We start from the raw sequence: 17351 nt of genomic DNA on the forward strand, positions 1-17351 counted from the left end.
TTTACTATTCAAAATATTATATGATTTCTGTCTCTTGAATGAATCTTAACTGACACAATTACACCTTTTACTTTTTTTTTTTTTTTTAGTCTTACTAGATCTTTAAGTCTGATGCATAGTTTACTATTACAGAATATCTCAGTTCAGGCTAGTGCATGCAAGTGATTGATAGCCACATGTGGTGAGTGGCTACTATATTGGGCAGGATAGCTCTAGATCCACTGAACTGCATCCAAGTGCTGCAACTTAAGGTGTCTGAAATGGAATTATTTATTTCCTCCCTGTCCCAGTTTCCCTCCCACAGTTTTCTCTATCTTATTAAATAGCACCACGATCCACCCAATTGCACAAGGCATAAATTTAATAATCAGGGGCACCTGGGTGGCTCAGTGGGTAAAGTATCTGACTTTGGTTCAGGTCATGATCTCACAGTTTGCGACTTCAAGTCCTGCGTCGGGCTTTGTACTGACAGCTCAGAGCCTGGAGCCTGCTTCAGGTCCTGTGTCTCCCTCTCTCTCTGTCCCTCCCCTGCTTGCACTCTGTCTCCCTGAAAAATAAACATTTAAAAACATTTAATACTCATACCGATTCCTGCTTTTCTCTTTCTCCCTTTACCTCTAAATTTTGTCTATTTTAACTCCTAAACAACCAGTTAATATGACAAAAGAAAAAAAGAAAACTAAGCTATAGACATGAAACAAAATTCAAAAGATGAGAAATTGTTAAAAGGTCTTCATGCTATGTCTTCCTAATCAAAATCTCAGCTTCTTAAAAAGTATGAAGACTCCATATCAATAAGGACATGGTGAACTGGGCACGTTCACACACCGTTGGTAGAATTGTAAAATATACGGTCTTTCTGAAAACAATTGGTAATTTAAATCAAGTACTTTAAGTGTTCATAACCTGAGATCTTATTCTTAAACTATGCTCCCTAAAATATTAGATCTTCTCAAAGATTTATGTACAAAGATGTTCATCACAATGTATTTATATTAGAAAAAAATCCAGAAACAACAGAAATGTCAATGTTAAGAAGAGAGTTGAAATAATTTATTATAGATCAAAAAGATGTAATTTTAGAAAGATATAAATATATTTTCAATATACTTATTAATAAGTAGATGTTTGTATCTATAGGTTATAAATTTTTATCCTGAAACTCCAATTTTTAATAAATAACATAGCATAATTGCTCTAAAAAAAGCTGCAAAGAAATATATTTTTGAAAATCTGAGTGGTGGAACTTATTCATTGTTCCAAATATTTATCAGATTACCTTTAGATGCTAGGCAGTTTTAGGCACAGGGGATATAGCAGCTGTACTAGTCGGCCTCCAAGATAATCTTCAATGATCCTCACCTCCTGGGATTTAATTCTTTGTGTAGTCTCTTTCCTTACTGAATAGGATGGGCATACGTAATTAATAAAATAGAATGGAAGTGGCAGGGTGTGATTTCTGAGTCGAGGTCGTAAAAGAGATTGTAGTTTCTCCCTTGCTCTCTGGGATCACTTAGTCTGGAGGTAGCCAGCTTCCACATCATGAGAATATCAAACAGTCCTGTGGAGAGGTCCTCCTGGAGATGATTTCAAGCATCCTGGCACTAGCCAGCACCAACCTGCAGCTGCATGAGTGAGTTGCTTTGAAAGTAGATCCCTCAGCCCCAGTCAAGCCTTCAGATGACTACAGTCCCAGCAAACATCTAAGTGAACCCTCAGCAAAGACCCTGAGCCAGAATTGTCAAGCAGAACCCCTCCCGAATTCCATACCCACTAAAATTATGAAACAATAAATGAGGGTTACTGTCGCGAGTGACTAAATTTTGGGGTGATTTGTTACACATTAGGAAGCTAATATAGTAGCAAACAAAACCAGATGGAAAGATCTGCCTTTTTTTTTTTTTTTTAATTTTTAATGTTTATTTTCGAGAGAGAGAGCCAGAATGTGAGCGGGGGAGGGACAGAGAGAAAGAGGGAGACACAGAATCCGAAGCAGGCTCTAGGCTCTGAGCTGTCAGCACAGAGCCTGATGCGGGGCTCAAACCCACGAACTGTAAGATCATGACCTGAGCAGAAGTCGGACACTTAACCGACTGAGCCACCCAGGTGCCCCGAATGCTCTGCCTTTATGGAGCTTACATTCTAGCAGGCAGAGAGATAAAAAACAAAATGAATAAATATATGGTAGGCTATGTGACAATAATGGGATAGCAGAGAAGGGATGTAGGAGGACTTGGAACTTTACAGTCATGGAAGCCCTCACTGAAAAGAAGACATCTGAGAGAAGATCTGAAAGACATGAGAGAGGAGCCTTGCAGATATTTAGGGGCAGAAGGGTTGAGAAGGTGGAACACACCTGGCCAGGATTATAGAACAGTAAGAAAGCAGTGGGAGCAAAGTGGGGGGGGGGGGGGGTCACACATGGCTTCACAGGCTTTTAAAGAACTTGGCTTTTATTCTGAATCATGTAGGGAACATTGGGGATTTTGAGCTGAGGAATGACATGAACTGATTAACATTTTAGCAGGATTCCTCTGGCCGCTGGGCTTGCATAGAGATTAAAGCAGGGAAACCAGATAGGAAGCTATTACAATAATCCAAATGAGAGAAAGTAGATGGAGAGGAAAATCAGAATGTAATAATTGCTGGTTATTTGTTTTCTTCTTTATACTTTTCTGAATTTTCCATTTCTACATTGACTCTTCATGACTTTTCTAATCCAAAAGAAAAACAAAAGTCTTTAAGGAGCCAAATGTTTGTGAGAACTTTTAGTCCTCAGCATTTTTTGGTTTTATTAAAATATAGATGCCCGGGGAATTCTTAGTAAGATTTCAGCACAACAGGGTTGCTATAAAACAACACAAAGATGAGAGTCAAAAACTGTTGACTTTAGTCTGTGCAGACTCTGAACATAACAATGTCAGCTGAAAAACAAATGTGAAAGGACTTCATGTACCCTTTGAATATTTTTATTGCCTTTGTGCTATGTATTTGACCATTCTTTTTCAATTTTAATTTTAATTTTTGTTTTGAGAGAGAGAGAGAGAGCAGGCATGTGCATTTGCACGTGTGAGCAGGGGAGGGGCAGAGGGAGACAGAAAGACAGAGAATCCCAAGCAGGCTCTGTGCTGCCAGCATGGAGCCTGATAGGACTTTATCTCACAATGGTGAGATTATGAGCTGAGCTAAAAGCAAGAGTCCTTAACTGACTGAGCTACCCAGGCACCCCTGACCATTAACCTTCAAATATTTCATATACAAGCATTCCTTTGTGACTGGATTTCAGGATTTCTAGGTACTTGGCTAGGAGATAACTCTGGATAAAAATCTGTTTAATTAAATTAAAAACATATTTATTGAGCACCTATCATTTCCAAGGAATAGTGCTACACGAAGATAAAAAGAAGTGTTCCTCTAGGTATTTTTCTGTCATAGTAAAGATGGTAGAGCTTTAAAGTCATTTTTAGTATATTGGCTACAATACCTTGCTCACCTGTTTATAATTCAGGGATTTTTATTTCATTTAGCAAATGTTTATGCCACATCTCCTATGAACTGGAAATAGAGAGTCCTACATGGGGATGCAAAGGTACCTGAGTAATAGACGAGCCCTTGAAGAGTACATGGGCTAGGTATAAAAATTTCATCTCAGTCTCAAGTACATGGGAAGTGAATGGCTTATCCCAAATCCAGAAAACGGAAACTTTTTTGGTCTTCAGTCCATCACAGTGGCTGCTACAATTGTCAATATCAATGCCTAGATTTCCTTTGCAGACAGAAAGCTCCATCCTTTCTGTAACCCTTGTTAGTAGAGAGATCTTATGCTACTTCTCCTCAAGCCATGTGCCAGAGGGACAAAAGTCTCAGGCACTTACAGAAAACTGTTAACCAGTCTCTCCCCTGAACATTTCTTCAATTTCCAGAAGCTCATCTTCTCTCCTAAGATTAAGCCATTTCCCTTTTCCATTCCCTAAGGAAGATCCAGGTGGGGATGTCTGGAAAATATCTGGAAACTTCAATTTTCAGCCCAGACACATGAAAACCATCGATAACCATTAGAGACAAAGAAACTCAGACTCAGGATGTAAAAGATCTAGCTACCCAAGAATGCTGGGAGGAATAGTGACCTTCATTCTTCTAAGACTTGTATTGCTTTGAGTATAAAATACTAATACTAGTACAACCAGTTACACCACCGTGCTGCTCATCCTCTAAGATGGGTTGCTCAAGTTTTTAAAAGTTTTAAAATTGGTAAAGGGCCAGATAGCAAATATTTTAGGCTTTGCAGACTACGGAATCTCTGTCACAACTACTCAATTCTGCTGTTGTAGTGTGAAAACAGTCATATATAATATGTAAACAAATAAGTGTAGCTGTGTTCCATCAAATTATACTTACAGACACTGAAATATTAATAGAATGTTTGTGTGTCTCAATAAATTGTCCTTATTTTGATTTTTCCTCCCATTTTAAAATGTAAAACCTTTCTTAGCTCATGGGTTGTACAAAAATAAGCAGTGGGCTAGATCTGGCCTTTGAACTGTAGTTTGATTTCTGCTTTAAGACAGTCAGATGAGAACTTTAACATGAATGTCTCCAGAGTGCAAAATTATTTTCTTCCTTAAATAACGCATTTTTGTATTTATCATTTTGCATTTATCACAGTCCTTACCACTTTCTGTCTTCAATGATTACTCCATGTACACACATCTGTCTCTCCCAGGTGACTGTGCTCCCTTTAAGAGAAAGCAATGATCATGTACTTCTCTGAGCTCCCACAGAGCCTAGGTGTTCAAACTATTGTGATCAAATGAAACTGAGCACTGGGGAGAATAAAGTTGAACCGATAAAACAAGTTTATCATAGCGTATCATTTATACAAGACTGGCTTTGTTCCAGTAAAGGGCTATGAGATTTGTTATGAATGGTTTGTAATTATCTGTGTGTGCTCTCATTTTCTTATTCCCCCTAACTATCCCTGTTTACTTGTTGAATTACTTTTAAGACAGTTCTTTGAGGACCAGATCTGTATACAGAACTCTGCATTGCTAAGTTTCAACAGGAAAACTAGTGTTTCCGAAAAATGTTTTTTCTACTTATGATTTTATTTTTAAGGTTGTCGGAAAAATGTGAAATGATATTTGCATGTATTTTTAAAGATCAGAAAACTTGAAGTTATTTTTTTCTTTATATATGATTCATTTGGTTCATAGGTAAATAGCTTTTAGAAAATTAGCATGATCCTTTCTTTTGTCCTAATATCTTATGCTTTCCTGCTTTGTATTTTATTAACTCTGCACAATAGTCTTGTGAAGTAGGTTGGACAGGAATAAAGACTCTTTTAGGTGCAATTTAAAAAAAAAATAATAACCCCAGACCACTGAAGCCAAAAAAACCACAATGTTTTTGCTTAGGTAACTGAGAAGTCTAGGGATAGATCTTTCTTGCATCTATGGCTGAATCCAAAGATTCAAATGACATCATCAGGGTCCTGTGTTCTATTGTTCAGTCAGATCTATTCTATTTTGTAATTTGCCCTCATTCCCTCCCACTGCAGACAGGCCTCCTGCAAGTTGCTGGAGGAGATGGCTAATAGCAGCCCTAATTTCACATCATCCCAATACAAAGACACTAAATGCAGGAAACAGCATTCCTCACCAGCTCTAGTTGGAAAATCTTTCAAGGAGGACTATAATTATCAGCTCAACCAGGACCACTTAATGGGAGAAGAATGGTTCCTCAGAAAGGATGCTGAACAGAATGGACATTCTCTGAAGTGGGCATACTCTATGAATGTCCATCTACACATGGGAAAGGGAAGCACAGAGAAATGAAGTAACTTGTTCATAATCACACTATTGGTTGGTGAGAAAGGTAAAACAGAAATCCATGACTTCTCACTCACACCTCATACAATGCTTCTGCTTTTGCCTGTATAACCATGCTATTTCTTTGCTGGATGTATCTTTATCTCACCATTTCAAATAAAAGAGCCAGTCCCATAAGTTTTCATAAACACTATGTCATTCTATTACATCTATTTGTCTTCCTCATATACATCAGTAACTTCACATTCAAGTAACCATAATTAAACCTGCCTTAGTTGCTTCAGTACTTGTGGATAACTCAGGCCTTGTAAAAGATTCTGATGATTTTCTGTAATTTTGGTTTTGCCCCCGCACATTACTGGTATTTTATACCAGCATTTTAAGTTGTTTTTTAAAAGTCACTCTTAGGGGCACCTGAGCGGCTTGGTCGGTTAAGCGACCCACCTTGGCTCAGGTCCTGATCATCAGTTTGAGCCCCATGTCAGGCTCTGTGCTGACAGCTCAGATCCTGGAGCCTGCTTCAGATTCTCTGTCTCCCTCACTCTCTGCCCCTTCCCTGCTTACGCTCTGTCTCTCTCTCAAGAAATAAACGTTAAAATTCTTTTTGAAAAGTCACTCTTAGAATACAATATTTGAATAAACACACTGACAGGTAATTATTTCTTTCCTTAATATATCCCCTAGTTTTTTGTGATGAATATTAACATAATAACACAATTTATTGTATAAGCGGCTCATCTTCCTATAAGCAAGCAAGTGGCTGTTTGGGCGGAAAATTTGACCCAGAGCCAACCCACAGAGATCCTAGTTTGGTTTTGTTCAGTACTAGTTTTGCGAATGCTTAAAGTTTTGCAACAGCTTAAAATATGAACCTCGGTAGCTAGTATCTTCCGTGCAAAAGGAGAGTGGAATTTTGGCTTTATTTTGATACTTAGTGTAGGCTAAACTCTTGAAATAAATTGATATATGAATGTTAGTACTTCTACATGCGTTTAAAATCTGGATTTTCCTATGAACTCATCAAAATAAACATGTGAAAACTTAATGAGGAGTTCCTCTTAGTAGAATTGAATCAGTTTTCTAGAAAACTCAACCCAAAATGTCTTAATTGAGAAATACACACGAACTCACAACCAGAAGGCAAAAAATGTTTCTTCTAAGTTTTTCTAAGTTCCCTGATAATTATTTTCTTTTTATATTTTCTTGTACCTCGGCTGTGCTGTTAGAAATTCTCTTTTTGGAGCAAGGAAACTACACGAGAAAAGCATTCCATCTCCTCGCTCATTCCAAGCGTCCCCTTTCGAGGTTACAGCCCCCATCTGTCCAGCCAACAAGGTTCTTTACACCTCCGGCCAAGCCCCGGACGCCACCCAGAGGTGCGCAGCGCCACCTCCTGGGAGCTTGGGCAGAGACAGTCAGGAGTCTGCGGCTGAGGGCCGACCCCTTGGTGAGTGTCTTTAAGTCTCGGAACCCCAGAAACGCCCTCAGTGCTTTCTGTGCACATACCCATCAGCCCTGGAAGTCCTGCTTGGCTGCGTCTCCAACGCTTTCAGTTTGCCGGAGCAGAGTACGAATCCACAATGCTGCCTAAAGTAAGGGATGCTCTAGGGGCGGGATTTCCCATGGTGGGTGGAACTTCTCCCTGTGGGCGGGGCTTCGCTAAGTTTGGAAGGAGCTCAGCATTTGAGCAGGCTCTATGGGCGGGACTACGTTACGAGGGTGGGAACCCGCTCCTGAGCGGAACTACGTTTGGTAGGCGGGGCTTCGTCTGTGTCAGGCCGTGCTCTGTGGGTGGGACTCCGCTCGGTGGGCGGAACTATGGCCTGTGGGAGGAATTTTGACTGGCTCCTTTCTCCCCGGAACTTCCTGGATCGTGTGCGTGCAGATGGCGTCGCTTGGAGTTTGACGTGCTGCACGAGGTTATCGAAGGTATGGTAAGATGTTGATAAATTTTCTGGCAAACTGTCATGAAGTTTCAGGGGGTTGGGACAGGGCCGGTGGGTCTTGTACAGCTGAGGCCCGGCGGCTGGGTTCCATCGCGCTCGGCCTCAGGGCAATCCTACTGGGCAGCGGCGTGCCTGCTGGCCGAGGCCTGAAACCAAGGTGCCTTTGGGCCTTAAGCCCTTGTCTGGGTACCAGTTTTTCGTTGTCTCTTGTCAACAACAATTTTCACGTTGTTGTCAACAAAATTTCAGTATTGCCTCAGCCACCACGGTATTCCCTTCTCCACGAACCTTTCTCAAGTCCACGACTCTAGTAGACCTCTCCCTCTTGTGTCCATTTGTATGCTTCATGTAGCGACACATATCATGTGTCCGTGTTTGTATCACATACATGTTTTTGTATTGTCACTTTTATACCACAGCTGGCACATAGTACGTTATAAATAAATTCTAGATGAGTGATTGGATTTTTGGTTACTATTGGAAGAAGGATTTTAGATTATTTAATTGGGGGGATATGATGTGTATTTTCTACTTCCTTTTTAGTAATCATGAATTTCCTATTGTGTTCATGTCTGGCTTTTTTTTATAAGTAGGAAGAGTACCGTTGGTGTTTAAAAGCATTGCTGTCCCTAAGTAGTTTACTGAGGCTAGACATTGAAGGAGAATATAAATTTAAGTCCAGAGATAAAAGTTGAGGAAAGGAAAGAAAGATGTGCAAAGTGTTTTCAAACAGCAATTTGTAGACTAGGATGGGTATGTATAGAGAGGTAGCAGGAGATGTGTTTGACATATTTATGCTAGATTTGGGGTTCTGGCAATATACCAGGACAAAGCTCACTGTCCCTAAGGCATGGGAAAAGTCACTGGAAACTTTTAATATTGGAGAGGTTCATCGCACAGCACTATGCATAGACTTGAATGCAGATGGCTTAAGCCAGGGGTTGGCACTCTTTCTGCAAAAGGCCAGATAATAAATACTTTAGGCTTTGTGGACTATTGTTGTAGCAGGAAGGTAGCCACAGACAATACATGATCAGGCTGACATAGCTGTGTTCTACTAAAACTTTACTTACAGAGACAGGTGCCTGATCTGATTTGATCCATTGGTATAGTTTGCCAATCTGTGGTCCAACCAAATGGACCTAGGGACCGTGCTGGTAATACAGTCCTGAACTAGGCAGTACTATACTATGTTTCTGTATTGGCTTTATTTGTATATGAGAGACCAAATCACATGATGTTAGCTCTGGATCTAATCTTCCTGGCTTCGAATCCTGACATTTCATGATTACTAACAGTGTGACATTGGGCAAATTAGCCTTTTTGCATCAGTTTTATCTATAAAATGGGGATAATAGTACCTCCCACAGTGTTGTGCAGAGTAAATTGGCTAAAGCAATAAAATGTTCACATAGTGCTTACACACATTTTAAAACCTCAATAAATCTTAACTATTAATATTTTTAAAATTTTCCTCATATGCATTGTTAAAGCAGATTTGAAAGACATTTCTAAGGTAAAATTTACAGGCTACGTGCATGTTTAACTATAGAGCAAAGAAAATATGTAAAATTGACAACAAGAGCCATTCACATAGAGGCGATATGGAAGTTGTGAAAGTAAGGTAGGAAGTGCAGAATTAAGGACTGATTTTGAAGAAGTGTACATAGGAGAGAAAGGCAAGTAAAAAGGAATGAAAAAGGAAGAAGGGGAGAGGAGTCCATCCTAAAGTATGATAGGAACCAGAGTGGTATAGTAGTATATAAACCAACAGAAGGATGGATGGTGGTGGTTAACGTCATATGCTGCAGAGAGCTAAGAAAGCAATTGTGTTGATAGTATTAATGAATTCAACCTGCAGAAATTAACATGGTACTTCCTATGGGCCAAGTATTGGAGATACAGAAAAGAATTAGGCACATACTCTGCATTAAACAGCAGAAAACTTAGTAGTGATGAAAGACATTGAAATAATTTAATACATGCAGCAACTTTAAAAAATCCAGAGTAAGATGGAATTTCTTACACTAAATTGGTACCTTTATTTTAAAAACTTATATTGAGCTTCATTGAGTTCTGTTTCTTTTTTCCCTAGACAATGGCCAAGAGCAAACTAAGAGGACAGAGGTCCAGAAATGTATTTCATATAGCCAGCCAAAAAAACTTTAAGACTAAAAACAAAGCAAAACCGGTTACCACTAATCTTAAGAAGGTGAGTATTATTTAAGTACTCTGACAGTATTGTTTGCAAGCCAAGCATAGTTGTAAAGCCACTGAAAAACTGAAAGCTATTATTTAGAACAGGTTCTTAGCCTTCCTCACAAAGGCAAGATAATTTTAAACATTTATTTTTTTTAAATGAAAAATTACCCCCCCCTTTCTTGATGTATATGTATGAAAAGAAAAAAGCACTTTTTTTTTTTCTTTTTAAAGACAGAGAAAACACGTGAGTGGGGGAAGAGGGCCAGAGGGAGAGAGAGAGAACCCTAAGCAGGCTGCACACTCAGCTCAGCGTCCGACACAGGGCTCGATCCCACAGCCCTGGGATCATGACCTGAGGTAAAATCAAGAGTCAGACACTCAACCAACAGAGGCACCCCAAGAAAAAAGCACTTTAACTGCAAATGCATGAGGCTCCAAAGAACAGTTTTAACAGCTTTATCAGAGCATAGAAATTATCCAAAACCATGGTGTGGGAAACAGTTCTTATCTTTGACCCCAAATATATTCAAGAACCTCTTGACAGAATCGAGACATGAAATGCTGATTGGCACCCATTCTTTTTCTTCTCAGTAATTCTTATCTCCCTGATATCTAGAACTCAAACAAAAACCTATAAAATGAAGATAAGATGCTTTCTTAAAGTGCAAAATTGGGAAAGAAAGGAGTTTATTGTTTTTGTTTTTTGTGTTTTTTTCCTCAAAATATTTGGGAAATGGGAAATTTCTTCAAGATTAAGTAGATTCTTTCAGGAAATTCTTCAAGAAAATGTTTTCAAGTTTAAGTAGTAGGTGGAGTCAGGTCTCCAGGACTTTGTCATTGGCAAAATAGTCAAAGATACATAACATTTTATCTTTCAGTTTTCATGAACTAGCTAAGTTAAGCATTTTGATGGAGCATTTTTATGCCTTACTTAGTAAATGCTATAAAGGAAATAAAGCTAGGTGATATGATGGGGTAGGGAGTGACAGTTTTACACAGGATTGCTTTCAAAGTTGACATTCAAGGGGCGCCTGGGTGGCGCAGTCGGTTAAGCGTCCGACTTCAGCCAGGTCACGATCTCGCGGTCCGTGAGTTCGAGCCCCGCGTCGGGCTCTGGGCTGACGGCTCAGAGCCTGGAGCCTGTTTCCGATTCTGTGTCTCCCTCTCTCTCTGCCCCTCCCCCGTTCATGCTCTGTCTCTCTCTGTCCCAAAAATAAATAAACGTTGAAAAAAATATATTAAAAAAAAAAAAAGTTGACATTCAAGCCAAGATCCAGATGGGGGAGCAAGTAATGCCGCAGGATTTTTTACCTCAGGACCCTGGGTTCGTCGTCTCACCTCTTCAAAGAATGAAGAGGTGTACGTAAAAAATGAGCAGCAGGCAAAGGTTTATTATTAGAGTATAAGCTTGGAGTGTAAGAGTAGTAAGTAGGAAAGCTGTCTTTACAGAGAGGGGGCATTCAAAGTGAATGCCTAAGGACTGTAGGCAAGGGTCCTTGTTACCTAAGGTTCTTGTCACCCCCCCCCCCAGCCCTTCCCCCTTGTTCCTTCCCAGGTTTTATACCCTTACTGGCTTGCAGCTCTTGGTGCTGGATTGTCCATTCCTGATTGGCTCATTTCCATTGTACCAGGGGGTGGCCTATGGTCATACTTAGGTCTCTTGTCAAATTCCTGAAGGAAGCCTGAAGGGGAGTAGGTGGGGCCTGTTACTTTAAGAGGAACCTTATGCCTGAAGGGTTTGCTGGGGTCAGACACTCCCAACATTGTTCCAAAATAAGTGTTTTTCCCTACCAGGGACCTCAGGTCCTAATCTTTACCTTTCTGCCTACTGAACCCTATCTTTTCCTTATCATAGTAATATAAAGCTCTGGAAAGTGTTGGGAGCAGCACACTTTGGGCAGAGAGAATAACAAATGCGAAGGCCCCATGCTGGGGAAAAACTTGGTGTATTTGACTGACAGGAGATCATATTGTTTGCATAGAAGTGCTAGCCGCTTTATGTATGCTAATGAAAGATATATAAGGGAGGGAAATCTGGGTAGGCCGCCTGGTTGGGGAAGGTATCAGATAGTTTTCTCAGAAAAGTGGCCTAATTTACTAAGTGGAGGTCTTAAGATTGCCAGGCACTATATACATGGTAAGTTGAAGTTTGTGATCATGAATTTAAAGTGAAGCCAGCCAGTTAGATTTTCTGCAGATTCAGTTTTAGGCTCAGAAAAAGCTGTCAGTTGAGTTTAACTAGTTTGTCAAGCAGGTTTGATTAAGGAAGAGAAGGAAAGTTAAGAGAGTAAAGGAGTGATTGATTAAATAATGGTCACGGAACCTGGGCTGGCTAAAGGAAAAAGTGATGATACGGAAAGTGAAAAATAGTGAAATTGGTGGGAGATTTCAGGAAGATTGAAGAAATGTTAATAAGCCAAGTGAACTTGAAGAACAGGAGGTGTTACAAGTTGCAGCCAAAGGTAATCCATGGAAGTGGATGGCTGAGGTAGGTAGTAGGAAAGAATCTGGGAGTTGAGGACCTGAACAGACTAAGAAACTAGAGGGTTAGGTTTTTGTTGAAGCCCCTCACCAGGCATGAGAGAGGTCAGTGAGCTGAGTTTTGAGATCTTTCGTGAGGGAGCAAGTAAATGTGTTGGCAGGTGACAGTAATGAGGAAAGAGGTATTAGAATATTCTGATGCATTAGGGGCAGAGTTTTTAAGGAGAAATGGTTTCAGAGCAGCAGTGAAAAACAAGATTTAAAGAGAGAAGGGTTGTAAGGGAAATTGTCCTCAGGAGACTGGAAGGGACTTCTGTTAAGGCAAGAAGGTCAAGGAAGGATTCTGAGATGGACTGTTAGAAGGAGTCTAAAGTGGAGCACCTGGTTGGCTCAACCAGTAAGGCATGGGACTCTGGCCGTCAGGGTCGTGAGTTTAAGCCCCACACCAGGCATGGAGCTTACTTTAAAAAAAAAATAATCAAAAAAAAAAAGAGTAAAGCATTTGATCCAGGTTCCTCGTTTTACAATGAGAGATGACTGTAGCCTAGGATTGTGGTCATGTATTTAATGTGCCTATACCATGTCTAAATATGATGTATGTCCACATAATTCTTATTTTTAAAAACACAGAACCTTTTGTCTAAAACTTCCCAATAAGACCATAAGAATTTTTGTGTAAATTATCCCCACAAGTGGGTAGGGTTGATGAATTTTTACATTTTTAGGTTTAACAAGATTAAATTAAAGTTGGATATATTTTATTATTTATGGTTACAAGATTGTAGATTAATAACCTTTTTTTCTTTTTTAAAAGATAAACATTGTGAATGATGAAAAAGTTAACAGAGTGAATAAAGCTTTTGTAGATATACAAAAGGAACTTGCACATTTCTCCAAAGGACTTTCCCTTGAACCTCTGCAGAAACAGCTGGTGAGTGTGAATCATTTCCTTTTGTTACGGCTAATAAGCTAAACTCTAACTTTTTAAAGCCTGTGATTTGAATATAATTTTTAGTATTTGGCTCTCTACTATCCTTGGCTCTGTAGTATATATAGCATATTGAGTCATTCAGACTCTAAAACATTGAGTCCGAATATGAGAATTTACTGTTCTGTTTCCAAAGGTATGACTAGAAGATATTAAATTAGGTAATATATACAAGTCATTTTTGTTGTCTGTTGTTACCTACATTTTTAAATACAATATTTTTCTCCCTTCAGATTCCTCAGCAGTGTCATGACAACGAATCAGTTAATGTTGATGAAGCGACAAGATTGATGGCTCAATTGTAATACACTGGTGATACATCAAATACCCCAAGAAGACCAATAAATTAAATGTTTTATACAGTTTTATTTTTAAAAATCTTGTTAATGTACAAGCATTGGCACATTTTAAAAACAAACTACATAAACAGATCTTTCCTATAATCTAGGAAAGTGGAATGTCAGAAGTCAACAAAATGTGATAAACTTAAAGTGCTAAAACAGAAGGCACTTCACAAAATCTGTTCACTGAAACAGTTAACATATCCTAGTTTACATCCTTCACTTTATAAGTGGCAGTGAATGTGTTTTTGGATTGGAGGACACACAGAAATATGGACAGTTTCGTGGCAGTAAAAAAATATAAGACAAGGGATGAGCCGCTGGCCAACTTTGTTTGTTTTTGATGACCTTAGTCTACTTTAAATTTCCTCTCATAAGAGGGAAAAAAACAGAAGGATTCAGAATTGGAAGAAAAGGTGAAATCCCAGAATGTAATCACTTAAGGGAGAAGGGAGGGGATTTGTGGGTATTAAATCACTTTTTCCCCTGGAAAAAAAACCTTTGTTTTTATGGTTGAAAAGAGCCCTTTGTTTTTATGGTTGAAGTTTTGTGAAGTAAAAAAGAAATTATTAGAGAACACTTCAGAATCAGTGAACTAAAAAGGTGTTACATTCATTATTTTAAATACTTAGGTTATTAAGAAGTCTAAAATGTTACAGTTAGAGGTAGATAACAGTCCCAAGTTTCCATGGAATCTAATAATTTAGTATCTGGACATCAAACAGATCACAAACTCCTTCATTATCATCTAAATTAAAGTTGTAGTCATCTGCCGGGGTAGGAGAAAGCCGTAAAAGAGGAAACACTGCAAGTAAAACAAATTCAGTGTTAAACATGGTTTTTATATACAGTTAATGATGTTTAACAGAATACTCTCATACATCTATCTAAATATCTAAAGAAACTATGTTTCTTAATGTTATATAAGAATTTTTAGGAAATAATAGAAAAAGTTGTAATCAAATTAATGACGTGTTTAGTGTATATTTTGAAAGATTCTCATTTAAAGATAATTTATGCATTGGTATGCATAGGTATAGTTTAAGAAATAGAGGTTAAAAATTTTTTGTATTTAAAAAAAAATTCATTTTAACATTTATTCATTTTTGAGGGACAGAGAGAGACAGAGCATGAGCGGGGGAAGGGCAGAGAGAGGGAAACTCAGACTCTGAAGCAGGCTCCAGGCTCTCAGCTGTCAGCACAGAGCCGGGCGCAGGACTTGAACTCACGAACTGTGAGATCATGAACTGAGCCAAAGTCGAAAGCTCAACTGACTGAGCCACCCAGGCGCCCTGAGGTTAAAATTTTTGTTGGTTGAACTTGTCACACTAAAATGTATGATTCAAAAACAGTGTCAAAGTATTTCCTCTGATCTCTGCTAAATAAGCTCCTACTTTGAAAAGAGAAATAGGAACTAGACTTCATAAATACGCTGATGTTTTGTTTCTACAGAAGTTTATTCTCTAAGTGGTTATTGTACCATTTGCTAATTTAACAGTTGCAGTTTCCTAGGTTCGGCTATATTTGTTAGGAAACAGGACTGAATCCAAGAATTTACAGGAAGGTGAAAGCCAAGAGAGTTATTAAAGTAATTATAACATTTTGTAGCAATTGATTTTTAAGGATTATTTCAGATTAGATGATGACATGGCTAATGTTAGTAATAGTTCACACTGGTAGCTTGACATTGGCCTTTGTGGGGATATTTACAAAACTGGGATTTGAGATTACCTATATATTATTTTACTTTTCTTGGCCAAATTCTTCAGACGAAAAAGACTAGTGGGCTAACAGTTTAGAAATTTATTCAGTGAAAGTGATAAGTATCCCCTTATTGGTCTTTTTCTTTTCTTGAAATGCAGTAAAATAAAAATTGAAGGATGCCTATTATTTACTTTAGAGTGGGAGATTTTTCATGAATCATCATAGGATGTTAAGCAGTTAAAAATACACATTCTGCATTTCTTTTCAATCTTTTGCCACTTATAAACTCTAGAGAAGCATTATTGATATTTAAGTAGTAAAATTTTAAACTACTTACCATCAGAAGACATTAACTCATCAATGATATCTCCGCTAATAGATCCTGCTGGAAACAGAAATATGATAACAAAGTTTTGTTACAGTTCTATTTATATATTTTGACAGTAAAAGGCAGTTACTTTAGGAAGCTTGGGTGGCTCAGTCAGTTAAGTATCCAACTCTTGATTTTGGCTCAGGTCACGATCTCACTATTCATGGGATCGAATCTCACATTGGGCTCTGCGCTGACAGCACAGAGCCTGCTTGGGAGTCTCTCCCTCTCTGCACCTCCCCCACTCACATGCATGCACATATGCACATTTTCTCTCTCTCTCAAAATTTTTTAAAAGGCAGTTTTGGGGCTCCTGGGTGGCTCAGTCAGTCAAGCATCCAACTTCAGCTCAGGTCATGATCTTGTGGTTCATGAATGAGTTCAAGCCCCATATGTGCTGACAGCTCAGATCCTAGAACCTGCTTCAGATTCTGTGTGTGTCTCTCTCTGCCCTTCTCTCTTTCTTTCTCTCTCTCTCTCTCTCTCTCTCTCTCTCAAAAATAAACATCAAAAAAAGGGCAGTTATGGGGCGCCTGGGTGGCGCAGTCGGTTAAGCGTCCGACTTCAGCCAGGTCACGATCTCGCGGTCCGTGAGTTCGAGCCCCGCGTCGGGCTCTGGGCTGATGGCTCAGAGCCTGGAGCCTGTTTCCGATTCTGTGTCTCCCTCTCTCTCTGCCCCTCCCCCGTTCATGCTCTGTCTCTCTCTGTCCCAAAAATAAATAAACGTTGAAAAAAAAAAATTAAAAAAAAAAAAAAGCAGTTATTTAAAAACAGCATATATTTAAACAGTAGTGTTTAAAAAGTTAAACACTAGCAGCTTTTATTAAAATATAGAACTTTACAGAAAGATACCATTTTCATGAGCACCTACTCTGTGCTTGGCATCACTTTTAACTTCTAAACTTAAGATGTAGATCAAAAGACTCCTCATCATTCTCCCAAAACTGACTCCTTGGTTTTACAAAGTCAGTAGTACTGTAATTCTCCCAGTTACCCAATCTCAAAACTTCAACATTACTTTCCATTCCTCTAATTTATCTCCAGATCTCACACATCAAAGTTACTTATTTTACCTAAACAATACTTCTCAAATCTCTTCTTTCTCTTTCCAATCCCATTGTTATCACCCATCTTAGCCGTAATGTTCTTTTATAGTTACATAACTGCAGACACCGTATATTCATTCTCCATTGCCTCTAATCTCTTCTGTTTCCCAGGCCAAAAGCATCTTCTTGTTACTCCTGTACTCACCAGTGTGCAGTTTCTAAGTTGCTACTTCCCTGCTCACAAATCTTTGGCTTATTGGCTAAAGTTCCAACTCAGTCTGATATTCAAGGTCCTCTCTAAAATCTGACCCCAAATTACTTTCTCTACTATTTCCAAATACAAAACTATATACAGAAACTGCTGAAAAAAATTTTTTAATGCTTTGTGGAAGCTGACTTACTAATGGTGTCTAAATTAAACCACAGAGAGCTTGTCTGTCTTTAG

General features: G+C 38.8%; 3 protein-coding genes across 4 annotated transcripts in view; 1 reads left to right on the forward strand and 2 right to left on the reverse strand.

Annotated features, from left to right (window-relative positions):
- CA13 (carbonic anhydrase 13) overlaps positions 1-7429 on the reverse strand; it is a 49619-nt gene extending 42190 nt beyond the window's left edge. Inside the window, exon 1 of the mRNA XM_045454680.1 lies at positions 7335-7429. Within this exon, the coding sequence (XP_045310636.1) occupies positions 7335-7338 (4 nt within the window). The 5' untranslated portion in view covers positions 7339-7429. The remainder of the gene's footprint in view (positions 1-7334) is intronic.
- A 195-nt stretch (positions 7430-7624) lies between these two features.
- Positions 7625-13807, forward strand: RBIS (ribosomal biogenesis factor). The gene is made up of 4 exons (XM_045454681.1): positions 7625-7757; positions 9870-9986; positions 13272-13388; positions 13679-13807. The coding sequence occupies exons 1-4, from the start codon at positions 7647-7649 to the stop codon at positions 13748-13750; spliced, it is 417 nt and encodes a 138-aa protein (XP_045310637.1). The 5' UTR covers positions 7625-7646; the 3' UTR covers positions 13751-13807.
- E2F5 (E2F transcription factor 5) overlaps positions 13792-17351 on the reverse strand; it is a 28369-nt gene continuing 24809 nt past the window's right edge. The window contains exons 7-8 of one of the 2 annotated variants that reach the window (XM_045454676.1): positions 15828-15872; positions 13792-14591 (exon numbers count right to left, since the gene is read on the reverse strand). In XM_045454676.1, coding sequence (XP_045310632.1) covers positions 14482-14591; positions 15828-15872 — 155 coding nt within the window. In that variant the 3' untranslated portion in view covers positions 13792-14481. Of the gene's footprint in view, positions 14592-15827; positions 15876-17351 lie in introns of both variants that reach the window. The other variant, XM_045454675.1, reaches the window with a different exon arrangement.

The sequence above is a fragment of the Leopardus geoffroyi genome, chromosome C3 (genome assembly GCF_018350155.1).
Source record: "Leopardus geoffroyi isolate Oge1 chromosome C3, O.geoffroyi_Oge1_pat1.0, whole genome shotgun sequence".
Taxonomy (NCBI): Eukaryota; Metazoa; Chordata; class Mammalia; order Carnivora; family Felidae; genus Leopardus; species Leopardus geoffroyi.